This window comes from Balaenoptera borealis (genome assembly GCF_965194805.1).
Source record: "Balaenoptera borealis genome assembly, chromosome: 6".
Classification (NCBI taxonomy): domain Eukaryota; kingdom Metazoa; phylum Chordata; class Mammalia; order Artiodactyla; family Balaenopteridae; genus Balaenoptera; species Balaenoptera borealis.
The window spans coordinates 21645757-21666543 of NC_138863.1; the positions used below are offsets into that span (position 1 = coordinate 21645757).

General features: G+C 38.0%; 1 protein-coding gene across 1 annotated transcript in view; it reads left to right on the forward strand.

Moving 5' to 3' along the window:
- The window catches only part of FN1 (fibronectin 1), a 68324-nt gene that overhangs the window by 2072 nt on the left and 45465 nt on the right, over positions 1–20787 (forward strand). Inside the window, exons 3-13 of the mRNA XM_082396757.1 lie at positions 307–444; positions 1810–1941; positions 2908–3045; positions 5502–5660; positions 7886–8077; positions 8878–9057; positions 9716–9892; positions 10929–11081; positions 12556–12684; positions 13708–13851; positions 19414–19535. Of these exons, the coding sequence (XP_082252883.1) occupies positions 307–444; positions 1810–1941; positions 2908–3045; positions 5502–5660; positions 7886–8077; positions 8878–9057; positions 9716–9892; positions 10929–11081; positions 12556–12684; positions 13708–13851; positions 19414–19535 (1664 nt within the window). The remainder of the gene's footprint in view (positions 1–306; positions 445–1809; positions 1942–2907; positions 3046–5501; positions 5661–7885; positions 8078–8877; positions 9058–9715; positions 9893–10928; positions 11082–12555; positions 12685–13707; positions 13852–19413; positions 19536–20787) is intronic.

Below are 20787 nucleotides of genomic sequence, written 5' to 3' on the forward strand. Positions count from 1 at the left end.
AGCCCTTCCTTCGCAATCTAGCCGGTCCTAAGGTCGTACGTTACGGCTTTTTCCTAAGGGCCTGAGAATCCTTTCCAATGGCTATTCATTTCCAGAAAATTAGAGAACTTGTCAAAGATTGAAAACTGAGGCTTTATTAGAGCCTAGGGTAAAATCGAGATCTCCCACGTCAATTTTTTAAAAAAATTTCCATTTGCCCCTTGCTACTCATAGAATGAAAAAGTGAGTTTTCCTTTGGATGGGAGTAGTGAAAGAGAAAAGCTGTTACATATGTGAGGCTCACGTGGACTTTCCTTCTCCCCTCAGCTGAAGAGACTTGCTTTGACAAGTACACTGGGACCACTTACCGGGTGGGCGACACTTATGAGCGCCCTAAAGACTCCATGATCTGGGACTGCACCTGCATTGGGGCTGGGCGAGGGAGAATAAGCTGCACCATTGCAAGTAAGAATGGCCTTCTGTCAAGTGATGCTAAAATAGCACGATATGAATTTTTCCATTACCATCACTGTCACTTTCTGTTATCCATGACTGGATAGTCCTAATTTGGGGATTACCCCAGGCCACCAGGCACTCTTCTGTGGCCACCCGATGGGTTCCTATGCTTCTGGAAGATGGCTCTGAGCATAGGTGGAGTCAGTGTTTAGTCTGTGTGCATTTATGAGTGTGTGTGTGTGTGTGTGTGTGTGTGTGTATACACGTGTACGTACATAACATAACCACGTGGATTTCTTGGGTTCCATTCCATTCTTAGAAGAGTTGCCCATTTTACGTTATCTGGGCATCTTCAAGCCGGACTGACCATGTGGTGATCTGCAGTGATTGGGAAGATGGTCACGAAGAGTGAATTAACCATTGTGTGGTCTGCTCTTCTTGTTTGCAATGCCCAGACCTCTTGGATCTCACAGAAACTGTCTGGTTTCTTTATAACCAATAGTTTATGCCCGGGAAGCAGATCTCTCTATTCCCAGAAATAATATGGAATGATTAGCATGATAGTGTTTCCAGGGTACTCTGGGATCTGGACTGACTCTCAGCAATTCTAGTTTAGCTAAGTCAAACTTTCCAGTATGATTCATTGGGTTACCAATAGATTCTATTAACATAGCATTTAGTTTTTTTAATCCATCGTTGTATAAGTTACTTGATGGCTCTGTCCAAAAGACAAATCAGTCTCTTGTGAATAAGCCCAATCGGCCTTTCCCATATTTAATGTTAGGCTTTATCCAAGTGTATTGGTAAATCTTAAGAGTCAGTGTCCCATAGTGTTTACAGTCTAGTGGACAGTTTAACCTTTGCATGTGCCCTTGTGTTTAACAGCCTAGAAAAGTACCCAGATTTCCACACTTGCTATATATACATCTATTTCTTTCCATCAAAATGACATTTCTAGAGTGAAATACAGACTCTCCACATCCTGAAAGCTGGAATGCTAGGCCCGATGTGGCTTTTTTCATTGAATTAGTCTCAGGCTCAACCCGCTGTGTATGTGTAGAGGCCATGCCTGGCAACCTTTCTTTTCTGCTTTAGAACCCAATTTCCTGTGATCTCTCTGGGGAACCAGGATTTATGTCTCCTTTCTTTGCCATTCAAATTTTCTCTGTGGTTTCCCATTGTGCTTAAACAAGACATTTAATTGAATGACCCAAAGTGACCAGGCCTGTTAACTTTTCCCCTGTCTCTGATGGGAAAGCTGTTCTCTTACTTTGGCTAACCTAAGTGCCTATCCTGGTTGGAACATGAGACTTCTTGGTCTTAAAAATATTTTCTGTACCACTCTGTCTAACATTTGCTTTTTATCTTGAACAGACCGCTGCCATGAAGGGGGTCAGTCCTACAAGATTGGTGACACCTGGAGGAGACCACATGAGACTGGTGGTTACATGTTGGAGTGTGTGTGTCTGGGTAACGGGAAAGGAGAATGGACCTGCAAACCCATAGGTGTGTGACTCCTGGGGATGAATGAGGGGTGGGGATGCACAGTTAAAATACTAGGTTGAGCCAAAATCTACTTGGACAAGATATATGAATTCCAATAAAAAAGATAACAAACTGAGAATTCTATTTCAAATAATGAAATGTTATAGAATCCCTAGTCTTCTTAAAGGAATCAGATCAAAAAGTACCAACCATGTATAGAAGTCTTAATTTTGTTTCAAAAACACAAGGTAGAATTGAAAGATTTAAGAAGAAGTCATTTGTTTTCTCTAAGATCTGATTTCAGATTTCTCCTTGGTCAAGATGACAGTTATTTAAAAGAAAAAAAATGACCCCTTTGACATATTTCTTTATTGGAACGCACTGGACAAAAACACGATATGGTGTGTGCTCTGTCATCCCCTTGGTCATTTTTTGTCAAAATAAAAATTGCTGAGTTTCTTTTGGTGTCAATCCTCAGCTGAACTCTATTGATACAAATCTAAAAGTTTTTGACTATAAATTTTATTCTGATTGTTCTCTAATTCAGAGGCTTTTATTTTTCTTTGCATTGTCTCTGTTTTTACAGCAATCCAAATTTTAAATAGCTTTCTTGTCATTTTATTTAGGCATTAATAATTGGTCTTTCATAATTAAGATTAGAATTTTGCATATTTACTCTCCCTCTGGATACATACATAGATCCTTTTCACTCAAAATACTGGTGTGAATAATGGTACTAGCGGAAAATATACAGTCCATGTACTCATTAGGAGAACAGAATTTCTGCCTGCCAACTTGGCTCGAGCTTTCTTTCGCTTTGGTTACACTATGTGCTTAGTTACAGGGCGTGCCTTTCTTTTTGAACAGAGTACCACTTAAAAAAATGTGGCTGGATTTTTGCTTACACAGTACACTTTAAATTACAGGGAAACTGCACAATTCAAAATAACCCCTTTTTTTCTGTTTTTCTTTCAAATTTCCCTACAGCTGAGAAATGTTTTGATCACGCTGCTGGGACTTCCTACGTTGTCGGGGAGACCTGGGAAAAGCCTTATCAAGGCTGGATGATGGTGGATTGTACTTGTCTGGGAGAAGGCAGTGGACGCATCACCTGTACCTCCAGAAGTATGTTTTAGATCTTTATGTTAAAGATGAGGCCAGGCATTGTTTTCTGGATTCCTAGAGAGAATTGTCATGTGATGTCACTTAGAACACATCCATTCCACCAACGTGGTAACGTTTGGATGTCAAGAAAAGTTCCATAAGCAACTTATTTTACTTCTTCAAAGAAGACTAAATTAAAAAAAAAAAAAAAAACTTAGTTCAATAAGGTCTTAGGTTTTCAGCTACTGAGAAAAAACCTTAATATGCATTTAAATGCCAAATGTGTTGTGGACCTGAAGATTAGTTGCAAATGTTTCATCTAAAGTATCACTGAGATATTTTCTAAGTAGCAAAGAAATCGTTAAAATAACATGCAAATGCATCTTTGGGCATGTGGGTGCTCTTGACATAGAAAGGAGCTAAAGCTCTAAAGTTTGTGGTTTCCTTCTATGTTTGAAATTTAAATAAGGCATATTCATTGACAAAATTGATGAAAATAAGAAGTACTTACCCCATAGGTTAAAATTATGTGTTTATTCTGGGGTTAAGGACAGTGTCTCTTTAGGTTTACTAGTGCTGTGAAGAAGCTACCCTCTGCTATCTCTGCTGCTGTCTAAGATTGCCCTGGGGCCTTACTTGTTGCCTTACGGGTTCAAGGCTCCTTTTTTGAAATTTCAAACCAATAGTGATTATAGAGTTTGCTGAAGCAAAAGAGCCATTAGCTATCGATGTTATAAATAAATTTAAAATCACATCTAAATAATTTTGAACATATTTTATTTATCTAGCTTAAAGCACTTAACCATCTTAACATGTTCATCATCCAAATTTGAATTCTTTGCAAGCAAAAAATAGTCTCTCCTGAAAAGTGATAACAATTCTAACCAAATCGTTCCCAGAACCTTCCAGTTCATTAAATCTTTTGCATTTAAAATTTTATTATGATTCTCAGACTTCCAAGACCTTGGAGGAAATGTTTTAGCTTAAGACAAATTAGATGTTTGACTTAAACTCTTATCTATTATTTAAAACTCTTCTAATAGCAAGTTGGGAAAAGTTTCTCAAAGAAAAGTCATTTATTCCATGAAATTGTATAAGCCCCTACTTTATACAAGATGGTATAGGGATGCAAAAATGAATTGGACATTAAGCCAGCTTTCAAAGAGCACTTAGTAAGTAGGTCAGGGTGATGAGAAAGGCTTATACATATTCACATTCTACAAAGCACAATATTAAGGACATCAAGACAAATACTGAAATAGTGCAGTGGAAGTTCAGGGGAAGACAACACTTTTAGCTGGGGATTTGGGGAAAAGTGTAACCAGCAATGATATCTTTATTCAGACTTCTGCTGTGGTGGGAGATCAATGTGGGTGTGTATTTGTGTGAACTTACATTAACTAATTATTTTTTCTCTAACCCAGTGCAATGATTTTCTGATTCACAAACAAATCAAATCCTCTCTACTCACATTGTAGCATATGGGCAAAGCTGGATTATAATTGAAACAATCTATTTGCCAGATAATTGAACACATAGACGAATAGTAATTTAGTTACAAATTATCATTTTATATTAATAATCCCACTTTTCCATCAGAGAGTTAACACCGAGCAATTCAAAAGAGGCCTTTTTGTTAGTGATGTTAAATAGATGTGTGTTTGTGGAGGTGGGGTGGGACCAGGGGAGAGAATATTTTAGTCAAAGAAGTTGGTAGTCCCCTGAATTGTTGTACATAACAAATGAAGAAAGAGATGCTGCTATCTTTTACTTGCTCCTTTGGGGCAGTTGGGGGAGACCCTTTGAGACCTACTTGCCTCCCTATTGTTCCTAGTTATCTAAAGAAAGTCCCCTATGGAAAGGCAGGCTGTATACAATAATGACTACGAGAAAGCCCGAGGAGCCTGAGAAGGAAAGAGAGGGGAGACTAGAAAGCCAGAGGATAAATTTGGTCAAATGAACAATGTGAAAACAATGTAATGAGTGAAAGATTGGATTTTGACCAAATTTAATGAGTTGAATGAATGAATGAAGATTTAACGAATGAAAAAATTGTTTTGGCAGACAGAGAAGTGGAACTAGACTAAATCATACAGCTCCCTTCACACTGTTTCAGATGCAGTCCCACCTTTCAGAAGTTAGCTCCCGTGGCACCACAGCTGAATACAAACGTGTCATCCAAAACAACTCACCAAGCTGGAAACAACTCTTTTCTTTTAAAATTTTTATTGGAGTACAGTTGACTTATACAATGTTGTGTTACTTTCAGGTATTCAGCAAAGTAACATACATATACATATATCCACTCTTTTTCAGATCCTTTCCCCATATAGGTTTTTACAGAATATTGAATAGAGTTCCCTGTGCTATACAGCAGGTCGTTATTATAAACAACTCTATTCTTATTTTAGGTTTGCACTGAGCACTTGCCAAGCTCGACCTGATTTACATGTTTCATTGCTTCCTTTCTGACACAGACAGATGCAACGATCAGGACACTAGGGCATCCTATAGAATTGGGGATACCTGGCGCAAGAAGGACAATCGGGGGAACCTGCTCCAGTGCATCTGCACCGGCAACGGCCGTGGCGAGTGGAAGTGTGAGAGGCACACGACCCTGCAGACCACGTCTGCCGGTGAGGCTCAGGGCCAGTGGGACCCAAACGGGGACGCCTTGCATAAAGCATTTCTGCAAATCCATCTTTTCCCTTGACACGCCATTGAAGGATGATTTGCAGTGTTTTTGCTAGTAAGCTGAGTTCATTTGCAGACTGTTAGTTGTTAAAAGTTTGTTTAATGTCAAGTTTTAAACAAATACAAATGAAATGAAAATGGATCTTAGGGGGAAAAAATCAGTTTTAGCCCCAAGAAGTAAAACTGATGTCTAAGAAAATGCTAACCTACATGATTTATACATAAAGGTATAGATAGATAAATATATATAGATCTATAGATGTATACACATATGGATACACACATATACGTACACATTTATGTGTATTTTGAATATCTGAAGTGCATTTTAATGGAAATGTGAGATTTTTGATGAGTTACATGATCACTTGATTCTTCTGCTAGGAAAAGGGGAAAAGTACATTTGTTCTTTTTCAGAATGGAATATATCTCCTTGTTCTGACATTCTGCTTTTTTTTGTAGCAGACACAATCCTTGATGTGTGGTTTCCATGCTCCAGCAAACTTTGTTGCATTCCATAAAATAATGCACAATCATTTTTTCCATGTATTAGCATTCACAATTTGAGAAAACCAGAGGAGGTGTAGAGATGGGAAGGAATGACACAATATCTAAGCATTTTTTAAAATAAAAGAAGTTTTAATTATTTCTAGTACAAGAACAAGATCTTTGCATTGTAGCTCATTTTGTAAGAATCTAAAGAAAGAAATAGGGCAATCAAGAGTGTGTACTTCTTTATTATTCTTGCTCTGTTTTGATCAAGTTTTCACTACACAGTGTGCTAGCATTGTTGTTTAGTCTTTTATCAATTGGTCATTGAGCTAAAACTATTAATTACTTGTTTGGACTTTTTTCCTTTTGATGAGTTTTCATCTTGCTGTGAGCACTTATGAAGGTGAACAAGATTAGATCTGATAATATCTTTGAGTTATTTGATTATTTTCAGTAAGATTGCTGCTAACCAAAAAAAGAAACAATTACAAATCTCAGTCTACTGAAGTAGTTTAAATTCAAAGGGTAGTTGGGGTTAGATGCGGTAAGCATTCAATAATTGTTATCTGTTTTTATTAATATTACTAATATTATACTGAAATGGCTCCATTGTTCAAAAATGTTTGAGCAACATCGGGTTAAACGAAATGGAACCTTCTACAGGATCTTAATGCTCCTTTGCACCGTGACTCTGCCAGGTGGGGTGTATGAATACAGATGCCATGTTCCCCCCACATGTGTGACTTTGGGACTGTAGTCTATGAAGTATTTGGGTTCTAGTGTTTAGCTTACAGAGAGGCTGAATTCAGTCCATCAGTCATTCTAGCTTCGGTTCTGATTCCACTCTTCCTTGGGCCTTGCCCTCGGGAGAACAAATTTCTATAAGTTTAAAGAAAAGATCAACATATTCTGTTGTCTTACTCTGAAAGGAAAGCAGTATTAAGAGAACTGATTGGTTTTAGAAAACACCACAACAGAATTCCCAGCTAATCCTGGGGAGAAACAAACCGCGGAAGGAGGGGCAGCGAATAGAGACTCCAATATGGCTGCCCGGGGCATCCTCTGAGGAGCTCAGGGTTACACCGATGGCAATAGGTCTGCTGCAGAGGGGCAGGGGCTTCTCAAAACAGTATCAGGAAGAGAGATGCCCAGATACAGTGGGCAAATGGGAGATGCTAAGAGAGGAAGGGTGAGACAGACCATTCCAGGCCAAGGGAAAAGCATGAGGACAGCACAGGGTACAGAAGGGAATGACGAGCAGCTCAGCGAGGCCAGAGATAGAGCAAGGACGGAAGTGGTCAGAAGCGAGCTGAAAGCAGATTAGGTGTGTAGGATTGTGAAGGCGTGAACTTTGAGCTCTCTGGAGTGAGTAAGGAGTTGTTGAAGGTATCTGCTCTGTTGAGTGGCAGAATAAAGTTTGTGATTTAGAAATATACTCTCGGTAGCTCCAGATAAGCTAGAAGATGGAAACCCCTGGGTAAACTCTTGTGGATTTTTTCCTAGGCTGAGTGCAAAAGCTAATGCAGAAAGGGACGGGCATTTCTTTCCAGTCCCAGCTCAGTAACAACACAGATTGCAGAGTCATCTGTATGGGACCTTGAAGATCCGAGAAAACTACTCCAGAAAGTAGTTTTCTCTAAACCAGCTCTGTGCCTTTCCTTTCTTGTGCCCTTAGGATCTGGCTCCTTCACAGAAGTCCGAACGGCCATTTACCAGCCACAGCCTCACCCCCAGCCGGCTCCATACGGGCACTGTGTGACAGACAGCGGTGTGGTTTACTCCGTGGGCATGCAGTGGCTGAAGACACAAGGAAATAAGCAAATGCTTTGCACTTGCCTGGGCAATGGAGTCAGCTGCCAAGAGACAGGTCTGTGTCATCTTTTTAAAAGAGAGTACTGATAACGTTTTTATTATTTAGATTTTGAAAGGCAATACATTCATTTACCAAAAAATGTAAAACAATAAAACAAACAAGAAAAGCTTGTAATCTTACCGCCCTGTGATAACAACCAGGGTTGGCATTTGATATATTTTCTTCCAGTCTTTTTAATCTATGTATTTTCTTTCCTGTAGTGAGTACTAAACTGCTATGTACTGTCTCTGTTTGTCTAAAACGTTGTTACAAGAGGTTACTTTCTGAATAGCTAATCCATCCCTATTTGGTACTCTAAATCTCAAAGTTCTGAAACTCTGTGATGTAAACTTCTTTCAACAACCTAATGCATCTCTTCCGCGCTCTAAAAGTGGTAGTAATTATAGCAATAATAATTGGCACACGGCTTTTCCCCTAGTACAGCCTCATGTATTAATTCTTATAGCACCAACAGAGTTGTATATACACCTCCAGTATCCCTTGAGCAGCATCTTTAATTAAACCTGTAGTAATATAGCTTTGCAAGTGGGAAACTGAGGCATGGTAGCAGAGGTGGTAACAAAGGATGTCAGAAGAAGAACTCAGGTGTTGCTCTACCCACAAAAAACGTGACTTCATGAATAAGGCATTTTGACAATATTATGATCTGGTTAATACTTACAGCTGGTCATACTCAGTTTTGTTTTTTTTTCTTTGAGGACACATGCTCAGTCTCAGTTAAGTATAAATGAGGAGCTACTGGTGGGAGATAAATGCTGCTGTATTTACTGAAACCCTTTTGGTTATGCTTGTAGCTATAACCCAGACTTATGGTGGCAATTCAAATGGGGAGCCTTGCGTCCTACCATTCACCTACAACGGCAGGACTTTCTACTCCTGCACCACGGAAGGGCGACAGGATGGACATCTGTGGTGCAGCACAACTTCCAATTATGAGCAAGACCAGAAATATTCTTTCTGTACAGACCATACTGGTGAGTATCCAAAGGGAAAAACAAAACAATGAGAAAACCCCATTTCTCATGCCCTATTTTTATTGGCCAGCAAGCTAGCCGTTTATTTTGAGGCTACACTTGAGAAGTATCACTTTTGTGCAGTCTGGACCCAAGAGACATGGAACTAACTTCGCAGCTAAAGATCCTTCCAAGTTTCCCAGTAATCTTGAGAAATGACACCAAGGGAAAAGCCCTCCAGTGCATTTATTTTTGACACACTGGGATTGTTATGTGATTAAAGATACTTGTATGGTAAAATCAGTAGACACTCCCACAGGGCTGAAGAATATACAGGAGGCAGGCCTGAGTGCTTTTGCTTTTCTTTTGGTTAAAACTATGTCAATGGTCAAAGTGACCATTTAATCTTTTTTCTTTTCTTTTTTTGTCTGGGAAAATGAGAGTGAAAATTGGATTTAAATCTGTTTGAAAGGTGAAGGTGAATAATAGAGTTCTAAGCCTCCTACACTAAGGAGGCTTAGAACTATCTTATCAGACATCTTTTATTCTGAGACAGACTCTCTGTGAATTAGTTGCAGAAACTGGGCTCTGTCAGAACCTTTCTGTAATAATTCCCCGCTGTACATTGGAAAGCTCAGTTGTAATCTTTTTCTTCCTATTTGCATGTTGTTCTGGGCAGTTTTAGTTCAAACTCGAGGTGGAAATTCCAATGGTGCCTTGTGCCACTTTCCCTTCCTGTACAACAACCGAAACTACACCGACTGTACGTCCGAGGGCAGGAGGGACAACATGAAATGGTGTGGAACCACACGGAACTATGATGCTGACCAGAAGTTTGGATTCTGCCCCATGGCTGGTAAGATGAAGCCCTTGTAGACAATCATTTGTGGAATAAGACAGAAGAATAATGTGCAGTTTACTCCTATTTCACCCATTAAGACAATTTTGAGACAGCAGAAAACTTTGTGAAATATATATAATCAAATATATAAGAATTATATAATTAGTTATATGATTTAAAAATCATATAATTTAATCTCCAAAAATATGTAAATATGATAAAAATACTTTTTTTAAAGTCTGGAAATATACATGTTTTCAGAGGTTTGTCTTTTGTAAAAAGCACACAGCTGAGTAGCTTAAAACATTTAAGTGACTGCTCTAGTCACAGACTTTCAATATTTACATGCCATTTTGGAATAAGCTCTATTACTTATTAAATACCAAAATGACTCAAAGTCTGTGTTTTCCGACCAGTAGGGATCTTTTTTTTAAAAGGGGGGCTCTAGTTTGTGTGAATGGAGAAAGGGGAACCAATACCTTTTATTTGTTTTCAAATTTCAAGAGTCACTAGGCTACATTTGATTTTCCGATTATAGAACCAAGAACCCATGCACTGTCAAGTGTGAATAGGAGGCAATGAAACATCAGAAGAAAACTACTGACACTAACTTTTATTCCTCTCATTTCAGCAAAAGAGAATGTTGGATTTAGAAGGAAAACACACGTTAGCTTACAATTCTATACCCATACACATTGTTTCCCTTTGATCTAGAATAAACTGAGACTAGAAAAAGTTATGGGACAGTAGTCAAATCCAGGCTTCTAGAACACTGCAAATCCTTTGAGTGGGTAGGCATTATTGTGGTTTACATCCCCTAACCATTCTGTAATTTTTCCCTGCAACAAACCTCATCTTTGGACTATGTTTTCTCTCTCTGGTACTCAAAACTCTACACACCCACAGAGCAGCGCTGATTTTTTTGAGGCACACAAGACTTCTTTCCAAGTGAGAGCTCATAGGATCACCAAACCGGACTGATAATATTGCATACATTTTAGTCCTTGTGATCATTTATCCAGTAACACGTTTCTCATCTGTTTCCAAACAGCCCATGAGGAAATCTGTACAACCAATGAAGGGATCATGTATCGCATTGGAGACCAGTGGGACAAACAGCATGATATGGGCCACATGATGAGATGCACATGTGTTGGGAACGGTCGTGGAGAATGGACATGTGTCGCCTACTCCCAGCTCCGAGGTATGCTCGCTCGTTAATGAAAATAGTTGAGAGGACAAAGAATACAGAGAGGCAGACTTTTACATGAAAACTTGTACTTTACCAAAAGCACGAGAAGAAATATGCAATGCCACTCCATTAGTCTACTGTGCTGGATAAATTTTGCATGTTAGACAGCCACTTAAGAAAATCTGGCTGAGCAATTCTAAGATTCTGAAACATTCCCAGGATGTAAGTACTTAGGCTGAGCCAAAAATATGACTTCAAAGGCTAGAACACAACCACTTGATCCTTTTAGCTTGTAGGTGTGCTGTTGGATTCTTATCTAGAAAGGATGGGGTAATTTTTGTAAAGAAAAGAGACCATGCTATTCTTTTTTTTTTTTTTTTTTTTCATCTGTCCCTAATACTTGATTAGTCACCTCTAGGCCTGTTCCCAGCTATGTGGGCTCCAAGGAGGGGGTCACCATTCACCAGCTCTCAGCTGGGAGCTTGAGAAGGCCTTGGCCTATCTCTCTGGGGTCATGGACTGTAGAGTTTAAAGGGGCCTTTCCTGGGTCAGTATGGTGCACCCAGGTAGGGGCACAGATGGGGGCCAAGACCCCAAGCTTGCCACCCCTCTGCCAGCTTAGTTGTGTTTGGATCCAAATTTAAGGAGACAAAGACATAGAGACCAATTTCTTTTGTTCACTTCGTTCTTTTCCCCTTTGGACCCAGGTATAGGATATAAGGGTGTTGAACTATTAAAACTATTTTAGTTTTTCTATTTCTTTGATTTGAAAAGGAGGATTTAGGTAGAACTCTGAGCTAATAAATAGTCCATGTAGCCTCTGTGTTGACAGTGGCCTGAACTTGTTCTCCTTTTATGGTGCCCAATGGGTGACACAATCCATGACTAAAACAACTACATATGATGTTGCAGAGCTGAAAAGGACACTAGAAAGACATACAGACCAACTCCTCATTTTACAGAGGAAGGAGCTGAGTCCCAAAGAGGGAAGTAATTTTCTCAGGATCTCAGCGAGTTAGCAACAGACTTGGCCTAGTTTTTTTTTTTAACTTTCCAGATGCCTTTTGTGGTATTTTATTTCCCAAATCCCAAATATCTCCCCACCCCTGCTAATCCAGAGATGAGACCATCACATCATGCTGGGCGTCCTATAAGTATGTTTAATCTCCCTTCTATTTATTGTAACAAGCAGAGATCTAAAGGTCATTATCAACCCAGCAAGAACGTTTCTGAAAGTTAAAATTTGTTGTGTATACTTTGATTTCTAATCTTTACAAGTCTATAAGAAAGAGAATTTTTTTTTGCAAAAATTGTAGTACTGACTAAGCTTTGAAAAACATGTTTATTCTATGCCAATAGAAGAGTTATTTTAGTGGGAGGTGTTGATAATTACGTGGAAGGAACTGTATGCTTCGCAAAGCGTAGCTTCTTTTATTTCATCAGTGAAACTTAAAAATTCTCCACCCATCCCACTGTTTCTAAACAGATCAGTGCATCGTCGACGACATCACATACAATGTGAATGACACATTCCACAAACGTCACGAAGAGGGACACATGCTGAATTGTACCTGCTTCGGTCAAGGCAGGGGCCGGTGGAAGTGCGATCCCATTGGTAAGTAGCCTCGTGTCTCTAGTTGGATTTGGACACTGAGTATAGCTAGCAAGTTTCAGATAAGGAGAGTCATTTGATATTACTTGATTAAAGCTGGCTGTAGACTTTGATCATGGCCTGAAGAGGGCTTGGCAAAGTCTCTTCGCTAATCATGGACCAATATATAATCTTGATAGTGGTAGTCATTTATTTTTGCTGAATTTGGTAACACATGAAGGTTTATTTTAATTGAAACAAATTTGTTTTTGGGTTCTGAATTATAAAGATAATTATTGTTGTGAAAGAGAACTTTCCTTTGCTGGACTGTGCAATAATGTGAACAAATGATTATGCCAGTAAATACCTCCCTCCAAATACTTTATTTTTCTTGGCTGCCCTTTTTAATAGATCTAAGCAAGTAGTGAAGGTTAAGCCTTAAAAGAGCTGTGTTACCAGCTTTAATGTAATCCACTAATATTCCTTTACTCAAAGAGACATGTTGCTCACCCAGAAAACAAACTGATCAGATGAGTTTGTTTGACCTGAGATTGCCAAAGCAGAGAGAGGCCTGAGAGGGTTTCTTAGAAGCTGCTCAGTAAGTGTTCATTCATTGAAATTTAGTTCAATTCATTTATATATAAAATTAAGTCCTCCACATTTTGAAGAAATGTATAAAGTGGTATTTTATCCTTGCTATTCAAATGGTAAATCATTTGCATTAAAATGGATAAAATATAATATCTAATTTATTTTCCTCAAATTAATATTCAAAATGTCAATATATACTGAAATCTAAATCTTAACATTTTTATTTAGAAATGATATTCTTTTAGAAAGCTAATTACTCCTCCCAATGGGTACTTTTTGACCATTAACTGTCTAGTAAGGTAAAAGATATGAACAAAATATTTTTTAACCACATATATTTGTAAGGACAGTTGCAAGTTTTTATTAAAACTAAGAATATGTGCTCTAGCACACCAAATTTCAATTTGTAGCTTTAAGTCTTCAAGGCTGCTTATCTTTTACTTGTATATATTTTAGATCAATGCCAGGATTCAGAATCCCGTACCTTTTATCAAATTGGAGAATCATGGGAGAAGTTTTTGCATGGAGTCAGGTACCAGTGCTACTGCTATGGCCGTGGCATTGGGGAGTGGGGCTGCCAGCCCATACAGACCTATCCAGGTAAGTAGCTCTATTACCGCAAATTGAGAACTGTCCACTGGGTTATAAAAACAGGGCGGCATCAGTGTTTGTTAACACTGATGTCTAACTTGGTGTCCCCTCCCTTTTCCATCCTTTTCTCATATCACTGTCTAATCATCAGTCGAATTTTTTACAAAAATGGTTTTCCTTTCTCCCCAATCAAGTAGAAGGAGTAGAAGCCTGTGAAAATGTGCCTATATGTAAATTTGTTTCTTAACTTTGTAGAGCATTCCATTAGGTTAAAACACGGGCTAATTTCATTTCTCATCTCTACATGAAAATAGAAACCATGAGGTGAGCGATGCTGGGAGTAAAGGTCAGGGTTTTATGTTATGGTTCTTAGCAGAGAAGTTGCATGGAGAAATTGCATGAAATACAACATAGGGTATGTGTCCATTTAGCATTTCATCCAGGCCCTCTTTTTGTCAGAATGTTCACCTGTTTGATCAGTTGGAGTCTGGAACAAAGTATCCTGGGTCAAGAGTTGAGTAACTTGGTCAGTTCTCTGCCCATGCAGTTCAAATACTCGAAAATGTTTATTGCTGGATTTTTTTCAGGTCACAGGACATAATGCCTAGCTGGAGGTGTTATTCATTTTAGAAAAAATTTTTGAATTTAATTTTCACTGAGTGATTAATTACAATAAGATGGGTTGAATTATGAAACTTTAATTTTTAGGCATCAGTTATTTGAGCAATTACTGAGGTCAAAGCCTCCTGAACATCTGTTAACTTAAGACATGGGGCCTATATTCAGAAACAAAAGGAGAGATCTTCAGGACGTTGGAATCTGCCTATGACAGAAATCAAGATTCAGTTAACTAAGTCCCTTTATAACATGATAAGAGGTTCACTGTCATAGAGAACAAGATATGAAACAACTTGGCCAAAGACAGTGTTTGCCAAGACATGGGTCCCAGCTCTGTACATGCTGCTAAGGAGATACAAGTCAAGCTTCATTCATTATTTCCTCATCTGTAAAATGGGGAGATGACAGCTGATTACCAGCACTAACAAACTAACAATCTGTGATCCTAGAAACCAACCACCCAGATATACCCTTTCTGAACTTTGAAGAGACCTTCCTCTCCCCAATCTTCAGACACTATCTGGGCTGCAGAAGATGATTTGGCTTTAAAGGGCTCTCAGCACAGATTGACCTGGCTCTTAAATTGTATTTCATGGTGGATTTGTGTGTAGGAATCACTTAAAATAATTTTTTTTGTGTAATAATTTTTAAAAATCTGATTGCAGAATTACTCTAAGTTCAGAAAGTATATAACTGAGGTGTTTTTTTCTTTTTTTTCTTTAATGATGCAACCAAAGGATAGAAACTTCTAAAGAAATGCTCTTAATGTCTGCATTTATGGTTGTTATTGGCATGGTGTGGCAATCTTGAAAGTGATTTCCTTCTCAGTGAATTGGAGAGAACTTTTTTCTCTCTCTCTTTTAAAGTAAGCCTGTTCCCGTAGCAGCTTGCGGGAAGCCTTTAGGTGGGCATGCCAGAGATGAAATCTAGATGGGAGGGAATCCTCCTGTATTGGAGTTTCATGTGTTGACCTTGTTCCTACTCTTTAAAAAGTTTAACAGTAGAGCGCATTGAGCATAGAGGAGATTTAGGGGAGAGGAGATTGGCCTCGGTTCGCAGTCTGGGTCTTATCTGTGTGTTTGGTTTGCTCAGTGGTTCCTGCCTGGCTTCTGGGGTTTTCAGAGTGTGGGAAGGATAACGGAACAACAGATTACCAGTAGGTTGTCTCTGAGCCTTGCCCTGTTTGTTCCTCCAACAGAGGACTCGGTAGAGATGTTCAAACTAACAGAAGATAAGAGGCTTTTGGTTTGTCGATAAACAACCAGGGAAGCACAGATCTCTGCAAAATAAATAAAGAAAAAAGGGCTGAGTTGCAAACTCATAAATGTTTAACTTCTCCGGGGTCACCATTACTGGAAATTATTCATTTGGGCCTTATTTCAAACTGGTTTTAAAAGTATAAACATTGTATCCTATCTCTCTACTTAGCTATTTTATTGTTAGTCTGATCATATTGAATAAGAGAGGGAGTAAAGTTTTCCCAGTGGTGAGTCATTGCTCAGTTAATTTAAAAAGTTTTACCAATTAACCAATATCAAAAGGATTATCAAAATTTTAAATCTAAATAATGTAAATGATGTCAAAATTTTCAGATTTCTTGTCTTCAAATCATGTGTAGCAAAAGCAGAATAGAGTGATAGCTGGAATTTAATTGACCTTACAAATAATGGACAGCTTCTTTTCTTTCTGGACAAAAATGTGCTAAATGCAAGACATCCCATTACTGTTTAATGCAGTTCCCTTAAAGGTGAGCTATGGCACAAGCCTGAAATTGAAAACATAGGATTTCAAACCAGCCCTTGAAATTTGAGAAAGGAAACTTCTGTTGGTTTGCTCCATCACTGAGTAAAAACCACTACCCCTGTTTCTTTTCCCTCCCTTCTCCTTTACTCTCCTCGTCCTGTGGACATAGCAGCAAGATTAAGCTTAACGGTAGGCCGTAAAAGTCGTTTGTGTTATCCTTCTAAAACTTAATCTTGATAGACATTTAACCATCATAATTTTTTTAAACTAAAGACGATTTTTTAAGAGCAGTTTTACATTCACAGCAAGGTTGAAAGGAAGGTACAGAGATTTCCCGTGTTCCCCCTGCCCCAACATATGCACAACTTCCCCTAATTCAACATCCCCACCAGAGTGGTACATTTGTTACAATCGAGAACCTACATTGACACTTTATCACCCAAAGTCCATGGTTTGCATTAAGGATGACTCTTGGTGCTGTACATTCACGGCATCATAAACTGTTTCCCCTCAAAATCATGGTTGCTAAATTAAATAAAATACATATCAGGTGTCTCTTTACATGAGGAAACTATGGTAGGGTTTCTTTAAAGGATCAATATTTAAACAATGTTATACCAATTATTGTAAGTAATTTAAGGATGTGATATTCCTATATTGACTGGTATGTATGGGAGTACTTTAAATAATCACATTTCTAAAATTTTGCCTCAGGGTTCATTTTTAAAAACTTATTTACGTTCATAAGGATCTTCAAAAGGGGTGATTCAAAGAGGGTCATGCAACTGACTTCTGCCAGTTAATTAAAACAAACAACACCCTGCCATGTTCTGTGAAATATATACCACTTTAGAATTAAAAATTGAGAATTTTATATATTAATTTTGGTTTTCATATAGCTTACAAATATGCGCATTAGATGAAATTAAGATTCAAAGAATGTTTATTAGTCTTCAGCCAACTTTGAATTATTCTCAGTGTGGAAGTGAGTATATTATTCTAGAACTTTTGAGTCTACCCAGATACGCAAGTTGTATATTTGTTCTGCTAGAAAAAACTTTGTTTTCAAAGAGAATTTAATAGCAAAGATAATAATTAATTTGAAAATCAATATTTTTTTCTATGACCTTACAGAAAATTTAAAACTGTTTATAATCTGCTGAACTGCTTTATTAAACATGCAAAGTTTTGCTCTGTTTGACAGAGTGGCAGTTAGAAATTCTTGGAAAGGTTATTACAAGGAACTTTATTTTTATTTCTAAGTTGAACATTGATTGACATCATTAAAAAAAACAGTGTTTAGGGAAAAGATAGTGTTCTGTTCTGCAAGCGTAAATTTTCCATCTATTTCATTATTATCCTAAATGGAGTCTACCCTATTAAGAAATTGATTCCATTTCTCTTATTTTGCCTTTTTTAAAAAAAAATTATTTGTTTTATTTATTTATTTTTGCCTGTGTTGGGTATTCGTTGCTGCTCACAGCCTTTTTCTAGTTGTGGCGAGCGAGGACTACTCTTCATTGCGGTGCTTGGGCTTCTCATTGCAGTGGCTTGTTTTGTTGCAGAGCATGGGCTCTAGGCGCGCGAGCTTCAGTAGTTGTGGCACGCGGGCTCAGTAGTTGTGGCTCACAGGCTCTAGAGCGCAGGCTCAGTAGTTGTGGCACACGGGCTTAGTTGCTCCGCGGCACGTGGGATCTTCCCAGACCAGGGCTCAAACCCATGTCTCCTGCATTGGCAGGCAGATTCTTAACCACTGTGCCACGAGGGAAGCCCTGCCTTTTTTTAAAAAACAAAAGAAACAAACCACACTTTAAATTTTGTTAGTAATAGTTATACACATTAAGATGTGCAAATATTGAATTTAGTATATACTACAAAATGTCATTTTGTTGATAAATACTTTTGAAAAAATGTCTGATCTCTTAATAATTTGACCAATCAATGGAATGATTTTAGAGTAAACTTCCTGAATAAAAATAAAACTAAAACTTTTTTCCAAACTGATAGGATGCTTAGACTGATGGGATGAGAAATAAAAACTGAGTCTTTAATTATTACCTTTGTCTGTTTGTCTAAGATTCTACCCCATTTAGAAATGTGTTTGTTTTACATCATGTCATATGGCCTTTGGAATGTTTTTTCCTTCTTGATGGTAGATTTGTTCTTGATGAAAGGCTCCACAAACTAGAATTTCCTACAAAGAAGTTTAGTATAATGAGTAAATGAAGTTTGTATTCTGTATTACATTATTTGTGTTAGGGTAGTTCCACAATTTTCTCACAATTCTTTGAAAATGGAAAAGAAAGCAAACTAAGTGGCATTTAAAAAAATCATTTTATTTGCTTATAAACAAGTTCTATATGCATTTCTCATGTGAAGGACAATAATTTATCTGCTAAAAAAGGATTTGTCTCAGAGAACAGACTTGTGGTTGCCAAGGGGAAGGGGAGTGGGGGAGGGATGGAGTGGGAGTTTAGGGTTAGCAGATGCAAACTATTATATATAGAATGCATAAACAACAAGGTCCTACTGTATAGCACAGGGAACTATATTCAATGTCCTGTGATAAACCATAGTGGAAAAGAATATAAAAAAGAATGTATATATATGTATAACTGCTGTACAGCAGAAATTAACACAACATTGTAAATCAACTCTACTTCAATTAAAAAAAAAAGGATTTGGGGCTTCCCTGGTGGCACAGCGGTTGAGAATCTGCCTGCCAATGCAGGGGACACGGGTTCAAGCCCTGGTCTGGGAAGATCCCACATGCCGCGGAGCAACTGGGCCCGTGAGCCACAATTACTGAGCCTGCGCGTCTGGAGCCTGTGCTCCGCAACAAGAGAGGCCGCGATAGTGAGAGGCCCGCGCACCGCGATGAAGAGTGGCCCCCGCTCTCCACAACTAGAGAAAGCCCTCGCACAGAAACGAAGACCCAACACAGCCATAAATAAATAAATAAATAAATAAAAATTAAAAAATTAAAAAAAAAAAAAGAACCTCCCTCCTTTTTTTAAAAAAAAAAAAAAAGGATTTGTCTCATTGATTTCCAGTGTCAATGTGTAAAAAATTAATCTCAGATAATTTTTATTGTGCTCCCATTTACGGATAAGCAAAACTGTCTTTAATGATGGCCATCCATGTGCACTAAATTTTAAGCTGAAGTGAGGGAATACTCAAGATCACCAAATCTCACATTTTCATTTTCAGGTTCAACTGGTCCTGTCCAAGTAATAATCACTGAGACCCCCAGTCAGCCCAACTCTCACCCCATCCAATGGAATGCACCAGAACCATCTCACATTTCCAAGTACATTCTCAGATGGAAACCGGTGAGTATCCTACTCGGAAACCTTGGATATTGTGGCTCTTGAAATTAACAGATTCTGAAAATGTTTTCCAGCTTTTGAGCAAATAGATCTGATGAACTATATTCACATTGTATTTGTTTAGTGACCAAACAATATGTGGTCAATCTAATTGACATATTGATTTAGCTTTTTTTGGTATTTTAAACCAACTAACTCTTCATGTTAGAAAGATCTTCTTTGCGAAGACTTCAAAATGATAAGGCTTAAAATTACTCTTATCTAGTATGGAAAGAGAATCTAAAGTTTTCGTATGTCTTGCAACTCCATCAAAGGGGAAAAAAAATTACTGGCATCATTTTCCATGATTTGAACAACAAAATAGCTAAATTAATATCTTTCTTTTTTGGTTCACTTTTTAAATGATCATTTCTTTTCTTTTTCTTTTTCTTTTTTTTGGCTTCACCACACAGCTTGTGGGATCGTAGTTCCCTGACCAGGGACTGAACCCCGGACATGGCAGTGAAAGCGCCAAGTCCTAAACAATAGACCGCCAGGGAATTTCCATCATCATTTCTTAAACCTCACTTTCTATCCTATGAAGTTATTTTGATAGAAAGAAGAGAGATGATGAGAGGGAAGTACAGATGAGGGATAGTGTATTTAATGAGTGACCTTGTGATTTCCTGATAATCATCTAGAAATTGAAGAAATCACACTAAGGAGGATAGTGGTCTATTAAATTTTAGTTTCTCTTACCCTCTCAAACCCACCCTCCTATCTTTCCAAAATGCATGACTCATAATTTGAGAAACACTATTTTAAACACAGGAGAAAAATGCCCACTTTTAATCACAGCTATTAGTTTCTAGGAACTAAAAGCAAAACAAAACAAAACGTTTGACCAACTCATGCAGTTGTATTAAATTCTTTTTGAAAAATTCAAGCTGTTGAAATCATTCTTTTTCTTCTCTCACCCTCTTTTGTTAATGTCCGCAGTATATGGAGTAGCTGTTTGCAGAGCTGTGTGTCTAATGATGTTACTCGATGGAATCAATATATTTCCCCTCCAACACTTTATTGTCTCTCATTTTTTCTTATCATCACCAGTTTTATTTACTTTAAACTTAACTCTGAAGTATTATGTGAGACCACAGTAATAAGGGATACACATAGGTATACAAAGTATATTAAGTTGGAAAGTCTCCAAAGAGTGGAGGTTATTAATTTCTTTGAGATTTTTAACAATTTCAGGTTTTTCCTTAATGTTTGTCAC